At 37.2% G+C, this 27,281-nt stretch overlaps 1 protein-coding gene across 4 annotated transcripts in view; it reads left to right on the forward strand.

Moving 5' to 3' along the window:
• LOC135216320 (patched domain-containing protein 3-like) overlaps nt 1-27,281 on the forward strand; it is a 91,731-nt gene that overhangs the window by 37,087 nt on the left and 27,363 nt on the right. For all 4 annotated transcript variants that reach the window (XM_064251707.1, XM_064251537.1, XM_064251804.1 and 1 more), the window contains exons 3-17: nt 2,638-2,757; nt 6,308-6,393; nt 8,699-8,956; nt 9,415-9,586; nt 10,183-10,286; nt 12,841-12,961; nt 13,791-13,973; nt 14,434-14,547; nt 14,863-14,980; nt 16,585-16,715; nt 18,800-18,953; nt 19,658-19,816; nt 22,266-22,408; nt 24,195-24,297; nt 26,213-26,388. In XM_064251707.1, coding sequence (XP_064107777.1) covers nt 2,638-2,757; nt 6,308-6,393; nt 8,699-8,956; nt 9,415-9,586; nt 10,183-10,286; nt 12,841-12,961; nt 13,791-13,973; nt 14,434-14,547; nt 14,863-14,980; nt 16,585-16,715; nt 18,800-18,953; nt 19,658-19,816; nt 22,266-22,408; nt 24,195-24,297; nt 26,213-26,388 — 2,142 coding nt within the window. The remainder of the gene's footprint in view (nt 1-2,637; nt 2,758-6,307; nt 6,394-8,698; nt 8,957-9,414; nt 9,587-10,182; nt 10,287-12,840; nt 12,962-13,790; nt 13,974-14,433; nt 14,548-14,862; nt 14,981-16,584; nt 16,716-18,799; nt 18,954-19,657; nt 19,817-22,265; nt 22,409-24,194; nt 24,298-26,212; nt 26,389-27,281) is intronic.

Genomic DNA, 27,281 nt, shown 5'->3' on the forward strand with positions numbered 1-27,281 from the left:
TACTCCGTGTTTTTCATTCGTCATGAATGAAGGCTGTCTAGTGCTTATCTAAATCTGTGCCCCTAGAGGGGTAGTACTATAGGCACTGCTTAAGGTCCCAAGCTGCAACCCCTTCCATTCCTTTCACTGTACCTCCGTTCATATTCTCTCTCTTTCATCTCACTTTCCACCCTCTCCTAATAGTTCATTCGTAGTGCAACTGTGAGAATCGCCTCCTTTTACTCCTTTCAGACCTTTTGACTGTCGATTTCCATTCGAGCGGTGAATAACCTTATAGGTCCCAGCGCTTGGCCTTTACCCTAATTTCTATATTCTGTTTTGTTTTACGTAATTTCTTTGCACGTGTATGTATGTATATAAACTTTTTCTTTTTTCATCTTCTGAACCTGGAGAATCTGACCTAAACTCGAGTTTATAAGGTACTGTGTACTGTACTCTTGGATTTGATTATACTATGCAACGACCCTTCCTCTGGCTGTTCGCATGAGTACATATTCGTTTTGAGCATATATATATAGTATATATATATATATATATATATATATAGATATAGAGAAATATTAATATATATATATATATATATATATATATATATATATATATATATACTAGTATATATATATTTATATATATAAGGATTATATATATACTTATATATATATATATATACTGTATAATATATATACATATATATATATATATTTTATATATAAATTTAACTATATATATTATATATATATAGGTAATATATATATATATATATATACATTATATTACTATATATGATATATATATATATATATAAAATTTAACTTATATATATTATATATATATAATATTATATATATATATATATATAAGTATATATTATATATATATATATATATATATATATAATAATATACAGTATATGAGTATTATCACATCACCGTGATTCATATACGTGCATTAAGTTATAAATGTCCTCTAATATCTAATTCGCTCTATCTCGAAATTAATAGATATTCATATATGTTAACCGAAGGGTAATTATTAAGTACATGAGAAATTCGACGGCTCATGGGCGCGAACCACGGAACCCAGAATTCAGGACTTACTCCGAGGTAGAGCGAATTAGATATTAAAGGACATTTGTAGCTTAATGCGTATATATATATATATATATATATATATATATATATATATATATATACATACTTATATTACATGCAAACATCCACTTGTATGTATGTATAAATGTATGTTAAGTTGCATACTACATTCATGACTGCCATGTCTTCATTGCCTTCATGCATACACGGAACTTCAAAGCCGTGGGTAAGCAAATACTCTTGGATACTTATCTCAGTATATTTATATTTGTTATACTTCTAAATTTATGCATTATAAACCCCTCTATATGTCTATATGGTTTTTTATTTATTTATCAAGTATAGGTCACAATACATATGCATCAAACCCTTCATTTATATAAATCGAAAAAACATTTCTAATTTCCTTCTCTGGTATGTCTGAATTCTCCTTCAAATATATATAAATATTCTGTCAATTTGACCTTTTTTATAATATTAAAAAGAAAAGTAGCATATGTAATATTTATAAGTTATTGTGCATCAACACCAGTCTCCTAGCGCCTTAGTGGCGTGGTCGGTATGGTGTTGGCTTACCACCTTGGTGGCCGTGAGTTCGATTCTCGGGCATTCCATTGAGGTGTCAGATATGTGTATTACTGGTGATAGAAGTTCACTCTCGACGGTGTTCGGAAGTCACGTCAAGCCGTTGGTCCCGTAGATGAATAACCACTGGTTCCATGCAACGTAAAAACGCCTTACAAACAAGCAAACAAAAACAAACACCAGTCTCCTCAAAATTCTGTGTTCCAGGCGTGCCAGCCGAACCGAACACTTCAGTGCATTTCACCACCCTTTGGTCAAGCGAAATGTATTCATTTAAGGAAGTTATAAATCATATAATATTCGTATTCGAAATGCGTACACAACACGTAGGCAAAGGGTATCGACAATTCAGTTTACGAAGAAAATTATTTGTACCTTCTAAATTGTTTCCTCCGCGATGTTGTTGTTTTTGATTAAGCTGACCTTGTGTCAGCACAGGCTCTTGCTCACCGAGCAGCCCGTAAACATACGCGAGAAGCTCTTCGTCTGTATCGTTTATTGTATCGTCTCCTGTGCATCCAGTGGCGGATTGAAAGGGGGCACCTGGCCACGTGCCTCCCTTACAATATGGATATGAATGATAGAGCATTTTTTCTTTCAATAAATCATTATTAGTAGCAAACATTTGCTTAGAGATTATTTCAACAACAGCAACAGCAACTATTGCTGTGTACATATATGAGTGTTCATACATATATATAAATATTTATGTACGTATACCGTCCAAGTTGTGTGTATATATATTATATATATATATATATATATACATATATATATATATATATATATATATATATATATATATATATATATATATGATTCTAAAGGCCAACCACCCCCGCCCCCCCACAATGAAATATTTCTAGATCCGCCACTGAGATTCTTAACTGCTTTCTTGAGAGAAACTGAAGGAAAAATTTATAACGGAGCTTTTCAGCATCTGTCAACATTCTGCTTCCAGGGCTCCGACTACGTGAAAACTATCGACTGGCAGGAAAAGAACTTCCCCCAAGACCAGAGAGTCGAAATGGTCATCTTCGAAGCAGAGGACAATGTTCTGACGGCCGACTACATTAGGGAGGTGAGTGCTTATTAGAGCTCATTTTATCTCGCTTAAAAATGGATTGATTTTGTGCCTTATGCCACTCTTCATGTTCAACAGTGGCCTATATACTTATCTCATTGTGATGTATTTTGCTTACCTTTATATGTCGATTTATTTTAATAAAGTTTTACATAAACACACACACACACATATATTATATATATATGTATATATATATATATATATATATATATATATATATATATATAATTCCATTTGATAAAATAAACAAAAATAAAACAAAATGACAAGTAAAGGCAAACGTAATACACACACACACACACACACACACACACATATATAGTATATATATATATATATATATATATATTATATATATATATATATATAACATACATACATATATATATATAATATATCATATATATATATAATATATATATACATATACATATATATATATATATATATATATATATATATATATACAGTGTGTGAGTGTGTGTATTACGTTTGCCTTTACTTGCCATTTTGTTTTATTTTGTTTTATTTTATCAAGTAGAAATTTTTGTTTCTCCACGTCTGCCTTACACAAACCTTTTTTTTTTTTTTTTTTTTATAAGTCTAAATGAAATTCTTTTCCGGCAGTCCTTCCATCCCGTCTTGCAACGCTTATTGGGTCTTCCTCTCCTCCTTCCTCCTATATCACTTTCGCTGTTACGCTCTCAGCCATCCCATCGTTTTACTTTTTTCTTTGCAACAAAACCATCTCAAAACACTAATACATCCTCTTTAGTAATGATTCAACTACTGCTAATCTCCACTTTCTTGTTATCCTATTTATACTGCACAAACTATCCATGTCAGCAGCTTCAACCTTTTTTCTTTCATTCACACTATTCTGCTCTTGACTTCCATAAAGGAGCGTTGGCTCAAAAGTCTTCTCATACACTCTCACCTTGGCCTCATTGACAGTTCGAGTCATCCTCTATTATATTTCTTGCCAAATACCTATACAAATCAACTGCTTCCATTCTTCCACCATTCAAATTGTACATTTCTCCATCTTCCCCATTTCAAGTTGCTTTTACAAGCTTATTCTTGCTTACATATACTCTCCAGTTCCTCCTCTTATAAGCATTTTCAAATCTTTCACTAGCTTCTGCAATTTCTCTTCATTTTTCCTTATCAGAACTGTATCTTCTGCAAGTATCAGTAATTCAACACCGCAGTTATAATCCATTTTCTTATCCCACAAACTTGCACATACATCTGCTGTTCTTCCTTGGACTTTTTGCATTACCCCATGCATAAAGTTGGAGATGGAGACTTGAGTTACCCTTGTCTCATCCCCAGTCTTTCGCCAAATCAGACACTTTCCTTCTAAATTTCTTAACGCATACGATGTTTCCATCATGAAAACCCTGAAATGCTCACAACAACTTATCTTCTAAACTTTTCATCATCTGCGCTCTCCAGTTTACCTCTCTATCAGTTCTGTCACAAGATTCTTTCTGGGCCCATGCATGCCACATACAGCTGCTTTCTTTTACTCTCCGAGTTTTCCCTTATATTTCATAATAAGGTCTTGGTCTTCACGCCCACTTTTTTGCTTAAGCTAACCCAAAAGTTCTTCCTTCATCAATTCCTTCTGCTTTGTTTTTCTTTTGTTTTTCTTTTTTTTGACCCCGTCAAGCAAAATCCAACTGTACACCTTCCCCAGTATACTAAATGATGTTACGCTCTGTAATTCCTGAAGTAACCTGTATCTCCTAAACCCTCATACAAAACACAACTATTCTTTTCACCCATTCCATTAGACATTTCACTGCATCTAGACTTCTCTAGCATATCCTGGTTAGCCACTCGGTCAAACTGTCATTACTGCATCTCACTTGTAGCTACTCCATTCACCTCCTTGTGCATTTTTCTTTGACACCTTAACTGTTCTCCTCATGCCTTCTTTCAGCAGTCATTCTTGCGTTATTCGGTTCTGATTCTTTTCTATCTTTAAACTCTAACAAATCTTCCAAATGACCATTTCATCGCACCAGGAATGCATTCTCTTCGTCCAGCATCTCTTTATCTGCATGCTTTCTTCAGAAATCCTTTTATCTTTTTCTTGTTTTTTATATCTCCTCTTGATGTTGTTACATGCCATTTTTTCTCTCTTGTACTCTTCTTGAATATTTTATCCATCCCACCGTGTTTATGTATTCAATGTCCTTTTTGTCTAGCAGTTACACCTCCAAACAAGTGTTTGTGGCCATTACTAGTACGTTCCTACATACTGTGTAATGCATGCAGGGATTTGATATAACTCTACGGGATTTGCAGTGACATGATGGTTACACATTCTGTTTTAATTCATATATACAGCGCTGAATCTAGTTGGAAAACCATTTAAAACCAAAGGTAAACCAATGGGGGCGTGCAATGTTTTTGAATAAGCTGAAGAAATATCTGCACGACACTGTGAGCCAGTACTTATCACAGTTCTGGCCGAGGTAAACTTCATTTCATGCTTCCTGGCATCAGATAAATTCTTATGTAAGCTGTTGTAATTAACAACCATAATCCTCAGGTTAAATGTTTACATGAATCTGTTACGTGGGTCTCATTTATATTCCGTTCTTCCAGCTCGTGTATTAAGGGAAGTTTATTGAGTTTAATGTCTTCATAGAAGGTAATGACTGCCGTAATATTTTATTTTTGCTATTGGAAAATGTGGTACTAAAGTGTCATCTGTCAACAATCTTTATATCATTTATTATGACAGTGTATTATTTCTTACGGTTTTGATTTCTTCGAAGTTTTCTCAAGAATTCAAGTTATTTATCGATTATATTAATATAGATTACATGATAGTTCCCCAATTGGCGTGGAAAAGGAAACGTCGTTTGCTGGTATTGCTCATGGAAGGGTATTATATCTTCAATAAAGCTAGGCTTGAGCGGACCTTTTTACCGAATACTTATTCTCCTTCTCTTTCTTTAAAGACAAACACGATGTTGGTGATCATTCCCTGCAGTATTATTCTGGTTGTAACTACCTTTTCCCCTCACATACAGTTTGAAAATAATCGCATTCCTCTCTCTCTCTCTCTCTCTCTCTCTCTCTCTCTCTCTCTCTCTCTCTCTCTCTCTCTCTCTCTCTCTTTCTCTCTGATCGATGCATATGTACAGTGGTTGAAGTGTCCAAAGAACTATTTGATATCGTTTTCCTTCATCTTTCCCCATAGTTAAGTAAGGGCCCATGTTACTGAGAAGCTTCCCCCATCAGAATTATTATTATTATTATTATTATTATTATTATTATTATTATTATTATTATTATTATTATTATTATTATTATTATTAGTTAATGTAAAGGGCAGAATTTACAGAATTTATATTATACAGAAGTCTCTCAATTCTGCTAATGACTTGTTTCTCTGGCACGCTGAGACTCCCAAGCAGCTGTCCGATGTTCATCATGCTTTCAGCCATCAACGGAATTTCGGGCTGATGTTATCAAAGACGGATTGTTAGGGATTTTTATGATTATTATTGTTATTATTATGCAGATGTTTCGTGTTCACCAAGATATCAGAGCAACCACAACAGTTGATGGAAACGACAGAACAATCACCCAGGAAGACGTCTGCTACAGGTAAGTCGGGTCTGTATCAAAGGAGTGACATAAATATTAAAGGAGTGAGATTTTATTGGCGTGACATAACGATGGAGTAACAAAGTAACCAAAAATTCTAAAAATTATGAAATTACTAAGATTTTATTTTAAACACTAGAGCCACTAATTTCTTAACATATTGTAGATATTGGTTAGATGGTTGTCACTCCTTTGTTTAATTTATGTCTGTTTGGTTTCACTGCTGATGGTTTATGTCTGGAGGTGTCACATCCTTTTGAAAGTTTTATTGTCTGGAAGGTTTCACTCCTTTGGAATTTAATGTCTAAGGTTTGTCACTGGCTTTGGAATTTATTTGGTTTCTGAGTCACTCCGTTGGAATTTATGTCTGAAGGTGTCACTCTTTGGAATTTATGTCTAGGTGTCACTGCCTTTGGAATTTATGTCTGGGAGGTTCACTCCTTTGGAATGGTAGTCTGAGGCGTCCCTTTCCTTTGGAATTTAATGTCCTGAAGGTGTCACTCCTTTGGAAATTTATGTCTTTGAAGAGTTTGTCACTCCCTTTGGCATTTATGTCTAAAGCGTCACTCTTTGAATTTAATTGTCTGAGGTGTCACTCCTTTGGAATTTATTCCTAGGTGCACTCCTTTGGAATTTAATGTCTGAGGTGTCACTCTGTGGAATTCATGTCTGAGGCGTCACTCCTTTTGGAATTTATGTCCTGAGGCTCACTCCTTTGGAATTTTATGTCATAAGGTGTCCACTGCTTTTGGAATTTATGTCTGAGGTGTCACTCCTTGGAAATTTATGTCTGAGGCCGTCCTCCTTTGGAATTTATGTCTGAAGGTGTCACTCCTTTGGAATTTATGTCTGAGGTGTCACTCTTTGGCATTATGTCTAAGGCGTCACTCCTTTGGAATTTATGTCTGAGGTGTCACTCATTTGTGATTTATGTCGGAGGTGTACTTCCTTTGGAATTTATGTCTGAGGTGTGCCTCCTTGGAATTTATGTCTGAGGTGTCTCTCCTTTGGAATTTATGTCTGAGGTGTCCTCCTTTGGGCATTTATGTTTCAAAAAAAAAAGAAAAGGGCGTCACTCCTTTGGAATTTATGTCTAGGTGTCACTCCTTTGGAATTTATGTCTGAGGTGTCACTCCTTTTGAATTTATGTCTGCGTTTCCCTCCTTTGACTTTATGTCTAGGTGTCCTCCTTTGGAATTTTATGTCTAACGAGGTGTCACCCTTTGGCATTTATGTTCTAAGGCTTCACTCCTTTGGCATTATGTCCTTTGAGGTGTCAACTTTCCTTTTGAATTTATGTCTGAGGTTGTCACTCCTTTGAATTTATGTCTGATGTGTCCACCTTTCCTTTGGAATTTTTCATGTCTTATGGCGTCCTCCTTTTGAATTGTATGTCTGAGTGTCCACTCTCCTTTGGAATTTATGTCTGAGTTGTCACTCTTTGGCATTTTTGTCTAAGGCGTCACTCCTTTGGAATTTATGTCTGCGTGTCACTACCTTTGGAATTTATGTCTGTGTCACTTCCTTTGGAATTTATGTTCTGAGGTGGTTTCACTCCTTTGAATTTATGTTCTGGAAAGCGTCCACTCCTTTGGGAATTTATTGTTCGAGGTGTCACTCCTTTGGATTTTATGTCTGAGGTCCGGTTTCACTCCCTTTTGGAAATTTAATGTTGAGGTGCACTCCCTTTCATTTATGTCTGAGTTGTCATTCCCTTGAAATTTATGTCTGAAGTGTCACTCCGTCGAAATTTATGTCTGAGGTGTCACTATCTTGAAATTTATGTCCTTTGTTATGCCACGCATATGACACCAAAAATTCTAAAAATATTGAAATTACTAAGATGTTATTTTAAACACTAGAGCCACTAATTTCCTAACATATTGTAGATATTGGTTGGATGGTTGTCACTCCTTTGAAACTTATGTCCTTTGTTATGCCACTCATGACACGTCGCACCTTAGAACTGCTCCCGGTAAGGGTCGTGCTGTCGCTTGACTTGATTTTTCAGGCCAAAGCCTTTTCTTAGATACATAGTATAGCTCTGATCGCTGCCAAGTGAATAAATGTGAGTGATAGCTTTACCCGGCAAGTGGATTCCATTTTTAGATTATCATGGATTTTCTGTCAACTGTCTTCTCTTTAGCTCGAGTTCTTGCATGGTTTGATCGAGGTCAGTTTCATAGCGTGCCATGTCAGATTTCATTTTCATCAATGATACTGGGAAACAATCCCAGCTTATATATGCCGTAAGGTTTTCAAATGATGCAATGTACAATCCGTTCCCTTCCACGCCCGTTCACAGGGTCCCAGCACTGGGCGGAGAGCAGAGGAAAGAGCTCAATCACATCAGGAGCCAACTTTTTCCGGGCAGGAGCTTTGAGAGCGACGAATTTGACTGGTCTCTGGCGTTGGACAAGGAGATCTATTACCAGTTCTACGCGAAGATGCCCACCGCCTGCCTCGAAATCAGCGTCCTGGAGATCTGGGGCTACAACTCTTCCGTCTACGAAAAGCTGACGGACCAGGATGTCACCGAAGCCGTCAACGAAGCCAACATAGCGTGAGTTCTGTGGATTCAAAAGCAGACATTCCATTGGACATCCTCTTACAGCTCAGGAGACGTTATTTAATGCATAGCCTTTGTCTCTTTTTATCGTTGAGTTTATTCTTCCGTCTGTTGGAGATTATTATTATTAATTTTACTGTCGTTACTCGTGTACTCTTACTGTTAAGAATGAGGGTGATAAAAGAGATGATCTAGACAGCATGTCCCAACCGTAGTGGTGATACGTTCCGTCCCGAGTTCAGACCAAGTTACCTTGAATTCTGCATAAACTATTAAATGGTGGTTAATGGTGACTGAGGCTGACCTATTGTTGGACAACAGCAAAGCTAATTCTCGCGTATAAAATTCATTGCTTATTATTGTTACACACAAAAAGAGAAGTATATGGTACACAAGAACTGCATTGTATAAATGACAGACTTCTAATTATTATTCACACTCATTATTTCCAGAACAACGTTCTCCTACCCAATGAATTTCATCGAATTCCTGGGCGGCGTGACCCGGAATGGCTCGGGTTATGTGACAGCTGCTAAAACTGCCATAGCCTATTTGGTCATGAGGGTCAATCGGAGTGAGGTCACCTTGGGGGAGAGTGCCAGCCACGCCGGTTTGTCAGAGGAGGTGAATGGCGCTCAGTCTCCTAATTATTTTGAAGATTCAATTGATCAAGAACGTATATACTTTTATACTTTATTTCATAGTCGGTAGATTAACTTTGTCGAAACTTTTTGTATTCCGCGTTCATAACAAGAATTTGTGTAAATGTTACAGAATAGGTTTCCTCGTCTGTTTGTCTGTATAACTGTCTGTCTGTGTATGTAACTCTCTTTTCCTCTGTATAACTTCTGTCAGTCTGTTTCTCAAGTGCGTTGCTTTTCTTATTCACATTCGATAGAATTCTATTCCACTGATGCGAGACTACTGTTTTGAGGAGCGCGTGAGCCATGAGGCAAGAACTATGTGAAGTTAAATATTGTTAGTAAATGTATGAAAATTTCATTTTGAATATATAATGTTCTTGATGCTTAAATGCACGACGCTCTACAACTTTCAAAGAAGCCTGCGTCGAGTACAAGTGCTAACATGACCTCGCAGTAAACGACAGAAGTGGTTGCTTTCTTTGGATGTGAGTTACATAAAGTCACTGGGTTTACTCGTCTCATTAAATAAACCTCTGTATAAAAGGCTCGCGCCCTGATTCAATTTTTACCTTTTAGGTTGACGCTGGCCTCTACAACTGGGAAGGAGCGTACATACAGCTGCTTTTGAACCAGTCAGATCTTCTGCCCGGTTTGAAGCTCTTCCCGGAATCCCAGCGGAGGTATGACTGGACCATACTCTGTGTGTGCAAATTATATATATATATATATATATATATATATATATATATATATATATATATATATATATATATATTATATATATATATATATATACTATATATTATCGTTAGATTTTATGTGTAATTGTATTATGTATATATGTGTATATATATATATATATATATATATATATATATATATATATATATATATATATATATATAATTGTATGTATGAAATTATGTAGTATCAAAGCAAATTCATCACAATGAATGAGTGACCAGCAAGGCTGGTACGTAGTGGCAAAAATTACTTATCAGATAAGTCAGGGCGAAAACACGACGCAGGCGAACGTGCAGAAGATTAGAAACTGTTTGGTGCATGAAAAGTACATTCAATTGATGACATAAAAATTCTGATTTGATTGACAATTTTTATTTTTATGTAAAAGAAAACTGTTGAGATTTTCTGTCCTCCCTCATATCTCAAAAGCTACCGAGGCTAGAATGCTGCAAATTGGTATGTTGATCATCCACCCATCAATAATCAAACATACCAAATTGCAGCCCTCCAGCCTCAGCAGTTTTTGCTTCATGTAGGGTTAAAGTTAACCGTGAACGTGTCTGACACTTACTGGTGCCAGCAACACAGGTCACCACCGGGCCGTGATTGAAAGTTTCATTGGACACGGTTGAAAGTTTCATACAGCATTATGTACTGTACTACAAACAAACTGACTGCGCCGAAGTATCTCCGGCGCAATTTTTACTTATTTTCGTTTATATCAGACTAACTGTTTCTCCTAGAACATGTTCATCTCACATATATACGTTTTCTTTTCAAATAAATGGATCAAGTGCACACATTCCTTAGGTGATAAGCAAGTTTTGATAAGAATATGAATATCGTTCTAAGGGGTCCACAATAATAAAAAAAATGTCAAGAGTTCGTGTATAATTTAAAAACACTACATTGCTTTCGAACCCTTCCCTGGGTTCATCTTCAGTCCAAATGAATGATTAACCCAAACATGTACTGAGGTGTACTTAATAAAAAAAGATTGTTGACACCGGCAGTTAGCTCGTTTATGGATCATGTGATGAAGAAAGAGGGCAGCTAACTCTAAATATGGGAGAAGAAATAACCTAATTGGAGTTAACTGTCCTCTTTCTTCATCACAGCGTTTTTAAATTATACACGAACTCTTGCATTTTTTTTTTTATTACTGCGGGCCCCCTAGAACATTATATATACTCTCGTGATAGAGAGTTTTTCCCAACAATATAAATATCACCTGCTCCCCATGTACGTATATACCCTGCATTATCTTCAAATTAAAGTCTGCGCAGCGGAGGTCAATAAGGCGCTTGATTTCGCGGGGAACGCGCATCAGTGGCATGATGGGTTTGGTCTTGGTCTGCCACCTCGGTGGTCGCGAGTTCGATTCTCGGCTATTCCATTGCGGGGTCAGAGATGTGTATTTGTGGTGATAGAAGTTCACCCTCGACATGGTTCGGAAGTCACGTAAAGCTGTTGGTCCCGTTGCTGAATAACCACTGATTCCATGCAACATAAATACACCATACAAACAAACAAACAAGCTATTCTGTCGTAAACTGAATGTAGGTTAGTTTTATATTTGTACTGATGTCTCCTAGAAACTTATACTTTATAAACTCTTAGGAAACTTGAATCTGCCGACTTAACTGAAGTTTTGTAATACAAATTTCCCATGAACAAAACCTTTTTTATTCTGTAATTTACCACTTGCGCCATGACTATCATATTAGTTAGGGAGAGATGAGGGTTTTACGTTCGATTTTGAGATATTTGCTTGTACAGGATTTTGCTGGAATTTCTCATAAGTGCTGAATATTGTATTGAAATTTGTGTTTCACATATATTTCCAGGAAAAATAAATTTCATCACTATTGAGCAATACTAGAAAAATTCAAGAAAATTCCATGTAAGCATATATTTCAAGCTAGAATTTAAAAATGTTATGTAAGCCTTCCAATGGAGTTGATACTAGCATTTGCTATCAAACATTCCTTGTTATCACTCTGAAGACTTCATACATTGGATAGTGGAGATCCACATAAGTGGCTGATGGTGCCATGTGGGTGACAAGGACGGGTTTGGCTTGGAGTGCCTGATTGCATGTATATGCACACCATTTTTATTTCTCTCATTCGCAACACTGTGTATTTCCCCGTAAGTGGGTAGCACCGTAAATATTACTTGAGGTTCTTTGCAGCGTGCCTTCTGCCCCCTAGCTGCAATCCTTTTCGTTCTTTTTACTGTGCCTCCTTTCATATTCTCTTTCTTCCATCTTACTTTCTACCCTCTCCTAACAATTGCATCATCCTGCAACTGATAGGTGTAACAGGAGGAGGTTTTCCTCCTGTTACACCTATCAGCCCTTTTACTGGCAGTATCCAATCCAGCGCTGAAAGGCCTCATAGGTCCCAGTGCTTGGCATTTGGCCTAAATTCTATATTCAATTCAACACTGTATTTCTTATACATTTGTCCAATTTCTCCTTGCTTGCAGTTTTGGAGAAATCAGCGGCGACACCATCTTCGGAGATGTCATTTATCTGGTGTTCGGCGAAGCCACCTTGTTCATCTACGTTCAGCTGATGTTGGGAAAGTTCAACATGGTGGAGAACAGGGTAAGGGGAACGAATCTCGTACAAACAGAACTGAACAGAAATAGAGGGGCTCGTTAGCTACAGACGGAACGGCTTTATAACCAGTAATGTACTTTAGACTCCACAGATTATATAGAAGATTTGTAGGGAAAGGTACCATCAAAAGCCCCAAAGTCTTGCGATTTTAGGCGCGATTGTTTCAGGACAGATATCCGAAAATGCCAGTGTACATCGTTTTTGGGGATAACCGTGACTTGCATTCCGCAGGGGTATTGATTCATACTATCAATTTTTGACCTGCGTACTGTTATCTGATGGGTCCTCTCAAAATCTTTAGGATTTTTCAGAACCTGTACAAATTTGCTGTAGACTCTCACAGACTTAATATCGAGAACTATAAGGACGTAGTTTAGCCTACAGATTGTGTCAGTTTTGGTTAAAATAAGTTTGTGAGCAATTCAGTTTTATTTAACTACTTTTCATTAGGACCATGACATGATGGAATGCATTGCGTATTAGAGCCTTTTAGTGAGAGTCAATTTTTATAATACTCATATCATTAGGATCATAAACTGACGAAATGAATTGCTTATTAGGGCCTTTTAGTGAGAGTCAATGTTCATAATACTAATTAGAATCATAAATAAATTGATGAAATAAATTGCGTATTAGAGCTTTTTAGTGAGAGTCACTTTTTAAGATACTCGTATGATTAGGATCATAACATGTTCCATGTTAGAGCCTTTAAGTGAGAGTGAAATTAAAATCCAGATATTTTTAATCTTCATAAATGATTAAACCCAAGGAAAATAAAAGTTCATGCATAATCAATCACCCGTTTCTCCGACAGCCTCTGTTATCGTTGCTGGGGATTCTTTCGACCTTCATGGCAGTGGGGCTGTCTTTCGGTCTGTGCTCCGCTTTCTCGCTGCCCTACGGACCGGTCCACAGCATCCTTCCTCTCCTTCTGCTCGGTTTAGGAGTGGATGACATGTTCGTCATCGTCCAGTGCTTCAGTAACTTAAGTCAGGAGGTAAAACCGAATGTGATCATGTTTTCGAGCGCTAGCTTAGTATTTTTTTCATTTTCCTTGAGTCGTGTTGTGAAACGTACAGTCTCTTTTCTTCTTATTTTCCTGCTGAATTTTTCAGCATGGTTATTTCCAAAGATGTATAACTGAATCACGTTTGGAACGTGAAGAATATATGAATAAAGAAGCCACGAAGGAAAGTGAAACAGTGGAGTGCCGCGAGATCTTTCGACTCAGGGTCCTTTACTTAGCAGACTAAGTAAAGGGCGTTGAGTCGAAAGATCTCGCAGCACTCCACTGTTTCACTTTAATGCGTGGCTTCTACCTTTATTTATCAATAAAGATATCATACGTCCATTTCAAAAGAACTTTGTAAATTAACTTTGTAAACTCTTCCTGTATTCTTAGAATTTAATGCCAGTTTCTCTCTCTCTCTCTCTCTCTCTCTCTCTCTGTTCACCAGGAACGACGCCTGGAGCTGAAGCAGCGGATGGCCACGGCTCTTCGCCATGCCGGGGTCGCCATCACTGTCACTTCTATCACAGATTTTGGAGCTTTCTTCATCGGTGCCACAACGGTATGAAGGTCTATTCAGTGCCAGATGTTGTTGCAACTCATCATTTGCATATCTAGATGATGTTGATTCAGAGCTTTACTCCAGTTTATGTTCATTTTCACGCGAGGCAAACTTTGAGCTTCGATTCGGAGAAGTTTTGACGGAAGTTTTTGATTTATTATACTGTTTTCTTGAGCTTGATTTAAAAAAATTTCCCATAAACATCACTCAAGGAAGTATTGTAATTTGGTTTTCGTTAGCTCACTAAAGTATTGTTCGACCCATGAAAACCTGTTGTCCATTTCCACTTTATTTTCTTAATTGAAATTTTCGAAGGTCCTCCCCGCCCTGAGGTCATTCTGCATCTATTCCGCCGTGGGGATCGCCAGTCTCTACGCCCTGCAACTCGCCTTCTTCTTCCCGTGGTTCGCCCTGGACCAGAAACGCCTTGAAGGTACTGTGCTAGGTCGACGACCAGCTTCCACCTCGTATACACAAGAGTTGCCAGATTTCACAGATTCCTTGCTTTACAATCTGTGATTGTTTTAACCGGTTTCCAGCCGGCGCAAGAAGATTTATCCTATTTTTAAGACAGATTGTTTGTTAGCTATGAAGAATACAAATTGATACAAAATTTGTCATATTTTAGATGACGAGGCAGGAGTAAGAGATCCCTGCAGCATGGCGCACATTCGGGTGATTTGATCTCTCTCCAGATGCAAGACAGTCTTTCAGTGACCCATTTTACTTAATGACGCAAGTCCATCGCTATTATTAATTTTTCTGATAAATTATTATACATTGGCTTGCATCAGATTGATGACGTTCGTTAAAACTTTCATTATCCGCTTTCGTTTTCTAGACAAGCGGGTTACCCATACATCCAACTTTTCTCTTTGACCCTGGGCTGTAAACGCGTCGATGGTGTTTACTAGCTCTTTCAGGCACGGTAGGACTAAATCTCATCAGAAACACTGGCAGGTTTCTTTCTGAAAACGTGTCAACGCTCAAGTAGCAGTTTTGTATTTCCAGACAAGTGTACATGATTATAAGCAGTTTTTATCTTATAAAAAATCTTTTTAATATATTCAAAAGTAGGACCGAAATGCCCAGCAACTGTTGGGAATAAGACTCCAGCTTGGTACTATAGTGTCTGATGGTGAAATGTTACTGGATTTTCAATAAAAAAAATCAATCCCTCTGGTAAGGAGAATATGTCTGGTTGAAGAATATATTATCATAATTGTAATGTCAAAAGATAATTATTTATTGATATTTATCTTTTTCCACAATTGTTTCGTAGCGCACTTGGTTACACGAAAGCTCTTTTCACAAATCAGTGTCCATTTGCGTAATTAAGTCTTTTTAACTGTTCATTTTGTTATTAAGAGCTGCCGGATGTTCTCCACATCTTTTTATATTCGTCTCACGTTGGTTACAAATAGTAAGACAGATGTAAATTCCATCGACAATGGCTTCAAAGTAGATATTCAAAACTGGACTTGCCATGCTGATGTGACAACATTTCATAATGGTAATCAGTAACGGGAAAAAGCTGTATTTTTTTGTATTTTAGTTTTCTTTGAAAGAAGGCTATTGAGCTGGCCATTTGTCTGCCCGTCAGCCCTTTTACTGTCCTCCCTCAGATCTTAGAAACTACTGAAGCTAGAGGATTGCAAAATGGCAAGTTGATTATCCATCCTCCAATCATCAAACATTCCAAATTGCAGCTCTCCAGCCTCAGTAGTTTTGATTTTATTTAAAGTTTAAGTTAACCATGACCATGCATCTGGCATCGGCCTACAGATGCCAACAACACATGCCACCACCGGGCTGTGGGTGAACGTTTCATGGGCCGCAGTTGAGAGTTTCATACAGCTGTATGCTGTACAGAAAACTTTTTTTTATTTCTTTCATTATTGAAGATCAATGTGGAGAACGAGATCAATCACGTATTATCCTAAACTACCAAGGCTCGCGGAGCCACATGGAGAGAGAATAAATCATATATATAGGAGCAGCTGTCACTGAAATAGTCTTCTTCTTGTGAATTTGCAGATGGCAGGAACGGCCTCATATGGTGCTACAAGCATAAAAACTGGACGCCCAACGAGTGCTCCCAGCACGACTTTTGTCAGAGTTTCTTCGAAAATATTTACTCGAGAATCATCCTGCTCAAACCTGTCAAGGTATGTTCGATTGTGGGTAGGAACATCAAGTGGGAGGGCGAGTGTTGGTGAGGGCATGATGAGTCAATTGAAGGGGGGACCACAACAATCGTCAATTTGCTGCTGCCAATAAATGCGGGCTGAATTCACGCTACGCGATGCTACATCTGTAAAAATAGAAATGACAGCATATATGACCTTAGAATAGGGAAAAATTATCTAAGAACACGGAAAATTACCTTACAATAAGGAAAAATGACTTAAATAGGGAAAAATGACTTAGAATAGGGAAAAATTATCTAAAGGTGGGTACACACGTGCGAACCGAACCTTGTATTGTAACCGATTCTTGTAACAAAAAACGCAAGTGTGGACGGTTCCTCGAACCCGAACCCCGAACCCGCGAGGTTCGAGGCTCGGTTCGCCCTCCGTCCCGCCAATTGTCGGTTTTTGGGCCCCGCATCAAAGGGAGGTCTCTTTGAACGTTACGCCATGTGTGGACGGGACCTGTATGACACGCGTAACAACAGAGGTTGCTGAACTTGTTAACACCGACTATGAACAAAACCGTCCACAGTAGAGTCCCTTGTTTTGGTCAGTCAGTACGTTTATGTCTACCATGGCTGATTGAAGTGACGAAGAGGTCCTTCAATTTATTAGCTATTACGAAGAAAAGACTTCACTGTGGCCAGAAACTTCTTGGAATCTCAAGTCAGCGAGTAATTCCCGACCACTGTATTCTACCCTTCTAGTATTTAAACTTAATTGCCACCATCTTCTTTTATTTCGCTTCATCTTCGTTAAATAATGTGTATAAATGTACGCGGCAGCTGCTACTTGCATGGTGGCCATCGTCGGTAAAAAACCCGGACAGAGACAGACTGGTGATCGCAGTGGATTGAAATGAAGTTACGTGCTTAACGTGGTTACGGTTCGTCCTCATCATTTTGACACCTTGTAACCGTAATGCGTAACTCAGTTACACATACAAGGTTCGGCTCTCACGGGTGTACCCACCTTAAGAACACGGAAAATTACCTTAGAATAAGGAAAAATGACTTAAATAGGGAAAAATGACTTAGAATAGGGAAAAATTATCTTAGAATAAGGGGGAAATTACCTTAGAATAGGGAAAAATTACTTAGAGTAAGAAAAGGTTATTTTAGGGAAAAATTACCTTAGAATATGACAAAAATTTCCTAGAATAGGGAAATATTACCTTAGAATAGGGAAAAATTACCTTAGAATAGGGAAAAATTATCTTAGAATAGGGAAACTACCTTAGAATAGGGAAAAAAAAATTACCTTAGAACTAGGGAATTATTTTACTTTTAGGGAAAAAATAGGGAAAAATTACATTAGAATAGGGAAAAATGGAAAAAAATTATTCTTAAAATAGGGAAAACAATTACCTTAGATAGGTAAAAAAGGAAAAAATTATCTTAAAATAGGGAAAAATTACCTTAGAATATGAAAAAATTATCTTAAAATAGGGAAAAATCATCTTAGAATAGGGAAAAAATTAACTTAGAATGGGGAAAAATTACTTTAGAATAGGGAAAAGATTACCTAACAATACGGAAAAATTACCTTAGAATAGGGAAAGATTACTTTAGAATAGGGGAAAATGACCTAGAGTAGGACAAAAATGACCTAAGAATAGGGAAACATCACCTTAAAATAGGGAAAAATTACCTTAGAATAAGAAAAAAAAGTTACCTTAGATTAGGGAACCATTACCTTAGAATAGGAGAGAATGAACTTAGAATAGGGAAAAACCTTAGAATAAAGAAAAACCTGGCGCTATTTTTAATAACTTATTGTCTTTTGGTTTAGTTTAGATTCAGAAGTTTAAATATGATTTATAGTAACTGAGTCCATTTGTAGGTATCATAGAAATGTGTTATTGTATCAGTATACAGGGTAAATTTCATTCAGGTTTAAGGGATAAGACTTGCAATATTATAAGCATGAAAATATTTTGGACGCTTTTTCCTATCGAGATACTTTATTTCATTCTTAACGAGCGCTCTCTCTCTCTCTCTCTCTCTCTCTCTCTCTCTCTCTCTCTCTCTCTCTCTCTCTCTCTCTGCTGTACCCTGTAGGTGCTGGTTCTACTTCTAACAGCGGGTCTTTTCGGAGTCAGCGCCTGGGGAGTGTCAGGCCTCCGTCAAGAGTTCAACCCCATCTGGTTCATCCCTCAGTCTTCCTACCTCTTCCAGTTCTTGGATAGGATCTATACCTACTATCCTTCGGCAGGTAGGGGCTTAGCAGATTAAACTGATCAAGAACAAGAAGCGCAGTGAAGAAAGTAGAATTCATTTTTTAAAAGCGAATAGAAACAGAGAAGAAAACGGAAATTATGCGTGATGAAAGGTGTGAGTGTACACACTCTCAAATAAGTTGCGGCAGTTTTTCATCATTTTTCGTTCATCTGCCTGACGCACGATTCATGCCTTATTTATCTATATTTTTCTTTTCGAAGATGGAAGACATCTTATGTAATGAGATTAAAAACAGTTACTGATATCTTTAGAACATCATGCTATGTTAATGAGTAAAACTATTTTCTATATAGCAAAATTGATGTGAACGAAATGAACTGATAAAAAACGGCATATCACAACCACTGACTTACATTATTAAGTTAACGTAAACTGTGAGCCTTGTATCACCAGATACGGATAGATAAACGTTTCAGTAATTGTTGCCATGACCTGTTAGGGATATATATACTATTATTTATATCTTATATATAAATATATATATAGATATATATATATATTATATATATATTATATAGTGTATATATGTGTGTGTGTCAGCATTTCCATCTACATAAAAAAGGTAAATGAAGATAAATAGGGAGAGATACATTTAAAGCTTACTGGAGTAGTAACTAGTTTTAGGTGGAATGTTCTGTAGGGAGCCAAATCATTGAAAACCTTCCTCTTCTTCCCCAGGAGAGAGAGGCACCGTTTACCTCGGAGCCCTGGATTACCCTCGCGAAATCTACAAAGTGGGACAACTGACGGAGGTGATGCTGGAGGACGAATACATCTCGTATGTCGATTCGTGGTACGATGCCATGGCCAACTATACCATGAGCGACTTGGGGGAAGGTGATTTTGAGCTTTGTCTGTCCGTCTTTTATTCCGTGTATATATATATATATATATATATATATATATATATATATATATATATATATATATATATATATCATATCACAGGGAAACAGCAGTCATAGGAATTATATTCACAAGGAAGCAAGGGAGAAGTCTTCTGGTAACTTAGCAAAGGTTTATTAAAAGACGTTTCGGGGTCCAGCCCCATCATCGTAGCTGTAACAAGGTCAACACGCGTAAGGCATAAAATATTAGGTTTTATTTGTTTGTTTATGATTTTACAACTGTGGGGATGGGGCTGGACCCCGAAACATTGCTTAATAAACCTTTGCTAAATGAAGACGTCTCCCTTGCTTCCTAGTATTTAAGTCTCTCTCTCTCTCTCTCTCTCTCTCTCTCTCTCTCTCTCTCTCTACTATTTCAACAGTGATTAACTTCCTCTAACAGGAGGTAATGCTATGGAAAATGCAGCGCGATGGTCACTATCATATTCACAGTTTATCTTCTGAAACGTAGATATAACCCTTTGTAGAGAATTTACGTAACATTTACTACTTCGTATAGCGACTCAGAAGGCTCATCATGAATACATCCAACCCCGACTTACACTGGATCATTCAGTTCTATTTTTCAGGAAATTCTGCGCTTGTGTGTACATGAAGGCCTTTCTGTTTTAATAAGTCCTTCACTCCATCTAACTACCATGTCCTAGGTCTCCTTCCCATCCTCCCACATCCTAATATTTCATTATGATTATATTCGTTGATATACTTGCATATACTATACTCCGTTATTTTTCCATCTGTGCACCCGCCTGTGGTGTTTTCGTATGGTAACATACTTACATTCAGTGTACATTCTACAATAATAACAATATCCTATTTCGAATATTAAAGATGTAATTCGCATACAGTAAATTATTAAAACACTTTTCAGTTGCAATTGTACACCCAGATATCCATTTATTTGCCTAAAACTTAGACATAGCGTAACTATTTAAAGCCCGGGACGCAGTGTTACCATGCGCGACCACCAGAGGCGGATGGACAGATAAAAAAAAAACTATAATTATATTGCTATTATAGTAAATATACGCATGTGAGTCTGATGCGGCAAAAAATAAATTCGTTTAATATGTGAACCAAATAGCTTTAGACTATTCAGTATTTTAGGATTTTATGCTTCTTCTACCGACATTCACATCCCTCACCATTTCAGTTGATCTTACGCCGCATATGACGACGGCTGCCTTATTTGCCGATTCATTCGTGAGAGGGAAAATGAGTTTTAATAGAAAGTGCCGCCATGGCTCCCTCTTCGAGCTGGATTCGAATGCTACTCTATCCCTAGTTAGATGAGAACTCTGTAAACCACTAGTCTCAAAAATAATTAAGACAATTAACAGAACCTACGGCAGCTCAGCGACTGCCCCAGGCATCACTTAAGGGTATTTCTCAAACTGTATATTTCGCCAATATATACATATATATATATATATATATATATATATATATATATATATATATATATATATAAAACTGGTGAAGAGGCAAAACAGCTCAATAGATTGTGTTGCTTTATTGTTGCCAATGTTTCAAGACTATGGTCTCATTTTCAAGGCTATAAAAACCAAAAATACATAAATTACAAACTTGTATATATATATATATATATATATATATATATATATATATATATATATAATGTGTGTATGTATGAATTCTTATCGCATCACCTTGACATTTTATATAAAAAAATTAAGCTGCAATTGTCATTTACTATCCAGTTCGTGTTATATCGGAAATATCACTGAACGGGATTTAGAAGTGATAAATGATTCGGTACCTAAGTGTCTCGAGCACCCGACAGAACGAACCAACGACTTCCAGTCGACGCTCAAGACTATTCGGCCATATATTCAGCCATGTTGACAGCCGAATGGTCCTGAGCGTCGACTGGATTTCGTTGGTTCGCACTGCCGGGTGTTCGAGTCCCTTAAGTACCAAACCAAACGGGTGTGATGAACCAGGTTCGAATCCCAACTAAAGGAGGGCTAGTTAGGTTTGGACGCAGTCTACTGGATTCCTGGAGCAAGATAGAATAGACAGAAGCCTGTGGTGGGTGGCAGCCAAGGTGAAGAAGTGTATGGAGCTAGCAATCTCAAATGATATTTTCTGGGAAGCAACTTCTGTTAAAGAAGAGTCGTATAGTTGATTATATATATATATATATATATATATATATATATATATATATATATATATATATATATATATTATTTAGAGAAAGAGGAGAGGACACCATCCTTCCGTCTGTCTTCATTTTATGTCTATATCTCCAGTTTCGTGTGTTATAAATTGTTTCGTCATAAATAGGCTTCCGTGATATCTACCTCCTTTTCCAAAACCCTGCTTTCAGTCTGAACCGCCTCTTCTTTTGACAGATATCCGAAATAAGCCGCTCAATGACAGCTTCTTCAGCGAGATCCTCTCCACCTTCCTCTTTTCGCCCGTCGGCTCCAAGTACCAGAGTTATTTCCACTTCGACGGGAACCTAACCATTGCAAGGCCGACGCCTCCCGTTCTGGTAAGGACACTTCATTATATATGTTTTTAGGCAGGCGATCTAGTCTAACCAATTGGGTTACACTGAAAATGTACGCAACTTACCTTGGGACAACACCGTTCTGGCTTGAGCCTTAAGGTCAGGTAAAAACATACATGAAATTATGGCTGAGAGCCTTCTTGAAGAAGGCGTTGAGGGGGGGGGGGGGGGGGGGGGGTGATTAGGTAAACTCTTAGGGTTTAACTTGATTAATTATATGTACGATAGAAAAACATATATCAGAAGAATAGTAGCGTAACTGGGAGTCTAGTGGTCCCGAAATACAGGTTATCAGATGAAAAAGAATGGGGTATCCATGAAGATAAACAAAAGGGAGCCCTCTTCGTAGGGTGACGTAAGGATGGGGATACAGTGGGATGCCACTGTTCTATCGTAATCGAAAACACAAAGGGTTACCTAACCGAAATAAGGCGCCTGATCAAGGAATCGAGGAATTACGCAGAGGGTGCTTAAAATGAACTCGATTCCGATAGCTTGAATTTTAAACAATTCGTTACACTTCACGTCACTGGTTTGTAAATCAAAACATCAAATATAAGCAATGCAGGCCTCACTATAGTTATGTAACACTGTGGAAAGAAAATGAAAATAGCAAAAGACTGACAGGGACGTGACTGGCTAAGAGAACCTCAATTCTGGCACTTTATCTTTGTCAGGATTTCGATTCCTTGTCTTCAGGTGGGTGGCTGACGGAAGGGGAGGGCAAGTGAATAATAATCACAACACAAGTTACTGAGGCCCACACTGTTTAAGCTTCCAGCATCTTCTAAGGACGAACTTATCTGTGCTAGGCCCTCTTATATCTCTGGGGGATTACGCTGTCGCTCTGTACAGATGTGTTGAAGTTTCGGCGGGACCGCATGTCAATGCAGGGTCTCTCGCATGGGCATAAAGTCATCGTGGCTCTGGTATCCAATATGGCGCCAAGCATGGCAATGTGAAAATCCAGGCATGAGGTGTAGCAAACCTATCTCCTCCATGTTCTTGCTATGTTTACGGCAGCAACGAGAATGATCAGTGACGAGTTCACCTGGCACTTTATATATAGTGGCATCCATGTTCACAACACAGTTACGATGCTGTTGCGCATGTCGCTATGTAAAGTAGCTACAATGCAATTGAATAGCCATGCATTGCCGTGCCTTTATGCACTGCGCCATCCTGTCACACCCGCCAAATGTGGGCGTGGCCTAAATCATTTGTGACAGCGCATACAACTACGTATGTACATAATCTTGACTGCTGTTAAATCCTATCACTTGAGCAACAAACGAGTAGCTAGAAAGCCCAAAAAAGGTAAAGAGAGGTTAGGAGAATAACTTGAGAAAAGGAAAACAAGAAAAATTACGAAAATTTTCTACCGAGGTCAAACAATGATGCAACTTGTGTAGGATAGAAAGTTGCGCAAAGAACTGACTCTTGCTTAGTACATTTTTACGAGAGATTTGATATTGCTTACTACTTTCTGAGATAGTTCTTTTCAACATTTTACATGTTAATACAAATTTAATGTATGTCCCTGCTAAAAACAAAGTAATTATAAGGAAAATTGGGAGATTTAATTTACTAAATTTTCCTTTGATTGAAAGCTTAGTAAAAGATTGATTTAGCTTACTGTAGACATTTTAATCGACCCATATCAGGTAGTGTTGACAAAAAAGATTAAACAGAATGTAGAGAGTAAGGTGACGTAAAATTTGAAATATATGTTTAAGTACATTTCTGTAACAATATTTTCTTTGTACAGGCTTGTAAGTTTGACTATAGGCACCGTTCTTTGGATGGACCTGACGAACAGATTCCAGCAATGGACCACGTTAAACAGATTGTCAAAGACATGAACTTTTCAGGTAATCTGCTTTCATTCAGGACTATATATACACGCATATATATATATATATATATATAATATATATATATATATATATATATATATATACACGAACTATCGCTAAAGCATGCGATATTTCATGTTGTCGTACAATATATACATATATACATATATTATATATATCTATATATATATATATATATATATATATATTTATATATGTATATATATATATATGTGTGTGTGTGTGTGTGTGTGCTATTTCCCTAATCCTGTACATTAGTAAATATAGAAAAAAAAGGTTATAAACTCATTGAAAATGTAGATATAAGGGCGGGACGATTCTTTAATGGAAGGAAGTCAACATGCTGACCAACCTAGAAAATATTAGCATGTCCCTAGGGTGCATTAATACTGAATAAAGTGCTGGTGAGTTTGTCGTTGGGTATTCTCATCATTAAAACTGTGTTTCCAGTGCACACTCGACAGGTTCACGAAGAGTCTACCCATAAACCAAAAATATTCAGTTCAGAGACTCAAACTTTGGCAAGCAAAGTCATTGGAAAGTACATTCAACATTTACAAATAGCGGAAGCAAAACTACCTTGAAGTTCATTTTTTTAGTTAAATTTACGCATACGACTTGGGATAGTGACAGGTCAACCGTAATGTAATTGTGCCAGGCAGCTGTCCTGTCAATAATAGATTGTGAAAGTCATTTATACGAGCCTACTAGAATATCAGTCTCACAAAATTCAAGTTTAATGAAAATTAAGAATTCTCTGGGCACATCAATATGAATGATCACTCGCCACCGTTTCCCATAAATATAATTATACCCAAAGCAGTAATATTCCCTCCTGCTTGGAAGATGGGTAACATACCATGTGCTAATTTACTTATTAGAGAATTATATCATAGGGGGTGGGGGTGTTAGTACTGTCAGTGCAACTCATGTGTTGCACTGTAGGCATTAAGTAAGGTTCTTTGAGGCGTCCCTCCGGCCGCTAGCTGCAACCACTTTCGTTCCATTAGTTGTTCCACTGTGTGACTCAACCCTTTTGGGCGTCCTGTATGTGTGTGTGTGTGTGTGTTTTTTTTTTTTATACTGCGCCTCTCACAGGATGGAAGGGGATGTCCAATAAATTAGCCTCTCGGGAGGCCACAATCAAAAATCAAATCCGTTCATATTCTCTTTCTTCCATCTTACTTCCCACACAGCCTCTCCTAATAATTGTTTGACAGTGAAAGTGTGAGGTTTTCCTCTTGTTACATCTTTAAAACTTGTTTCTACTGTCGATTTCCTTTTCAGTGTGGATGACTTCATAGATTCCAGCGCTTGGCCTTTGGCCAAAATTCAGTATTCTACTCCATTCCATTCCTTTCAGAGAATTACACTTACATATTAGAATATCATAAGCAACGTACATCACAGCATATGAGACGAAGCGTCCACAGCACTGGTGGGGGAGTTCTCTCTGCTCAATAATGTGTCTGTTTATTCAAGAAACTCCAAAGAAGCAATATTACCCGTAGGCGAGGGTTAGTGTCGTCCGTGCACCTCATACGGTGCCCTGTAGGCATCGTTTAAGGTTCTCTGCAGCGTCCCTTCGTCCCCTGACTTCATCCACTTTCCTTCCTATTACAGCACCTCCGTTCATATCCTCTTTCTCCCATCTTACTTCCCATCTTCTCATGACAATTATTCCATAATAATACAGGTTTTCCCAAGGTTTTCCCCTGTTACGCATTTAATATATATATATATATATATATATATATATATATATATATATATATATATATATATATATATATATATATATATATGTATGTATATATATGTATGTATGTATGTATGTATGTATATATGATATTTATATAACGTATTTATGTCTGTATAATACCTGAAAGTGTCCTTTCGTCCCTTGCAGACTTTGCAGCCCCAATAGCTTTCCAATACAGCAGTTGGGAGACGGACAAGGTCATCTTTGGGGAGCTGATAAGGAACCTGTCCCTAGCCATGGTAGCAGTCCTCATCATGACGCTCATCCTTCTGGCTAATATCGTCGCCTCTGTCTACGTCCTCGTTTGTGTCGCAATGACCCTGGTGAGAGACTTGTTCTCATATTGACGGTAGTTTTCTTTTGGCCACTCAGTTACGCACGCACGCTTGTACCCACACACAGGGACACAAATATATATATATATATATACAGGCAGTCCCCGGGTTACGACGGGGGTTCCGTTCTTGAGACGCGTTGTAAGCCGAAAATCGTCGTAAGCCGGAACATCGTCAAAAATCCTAAGAAAACCTTACTTTTAATGCTTTGGGTGCATTGAAAACTATGTAAACTGCATTCTTATGGCATTTTTCATCAAAAAAACCTTCAAATATTGATTATTTTGCATTTTTGGTGTCATATTTCATCTGCCAGATGAGCGTTGTAGGTGTCGTAACCCTGGAAATAATGTCTGATGAATATAATTGAAAAGCGTCGTAACCTCGGAACGTCGTAAGCCGAGACCATCGTAACCCGGGGAATACCTGTATATATATATATATATATATATATATATATATATATATATATATATATATATATATATATATATATATATATATATATATATATGCTAAAAAATACTCCATTAATGTCGAATTCGATATACCTAGGGAATAATTTGCATCTTGAAGGGTAAGTTCACCTACCCTGAACAGGATTTCGAACCCATGACTTTTTTCGTAAGGAACAGAGCATTGAATATTATTTGGCTTAATGGGGATATACATATATATATATATATATAATTATTATTATTATTATTAATTATTATTATTATTATTATTATTATTATTATTATTCAGTAGATGAAACCTATTCATATGGAACAATCCCGCAGGGACCATTGACTTGAAATTCAAGCTTCCAAAGAATAAAGTGTTCATTTGGAAGAAGTAAGAGGAAGTACTAAAGGGAAATACCGAAAGAAGAGATACCT

The sequence above is a fragment of the Macrobrachium nipponense genome, chromosome 11 (assembly GCF_015104395.2).
Source record: "Macrobrachium nipponense isolate FS-2020 chromosome 11, ASM1510439v2, whole genome shotgun sequence".
Classification (NCBI taxonomy): domain Eukaryota; kingdom Metazoa; phylum Arthropoda; class Malacostraca; order Decapoda; family Palaemonidae; genus Macrobrachium; species Macrobrachium nipponense.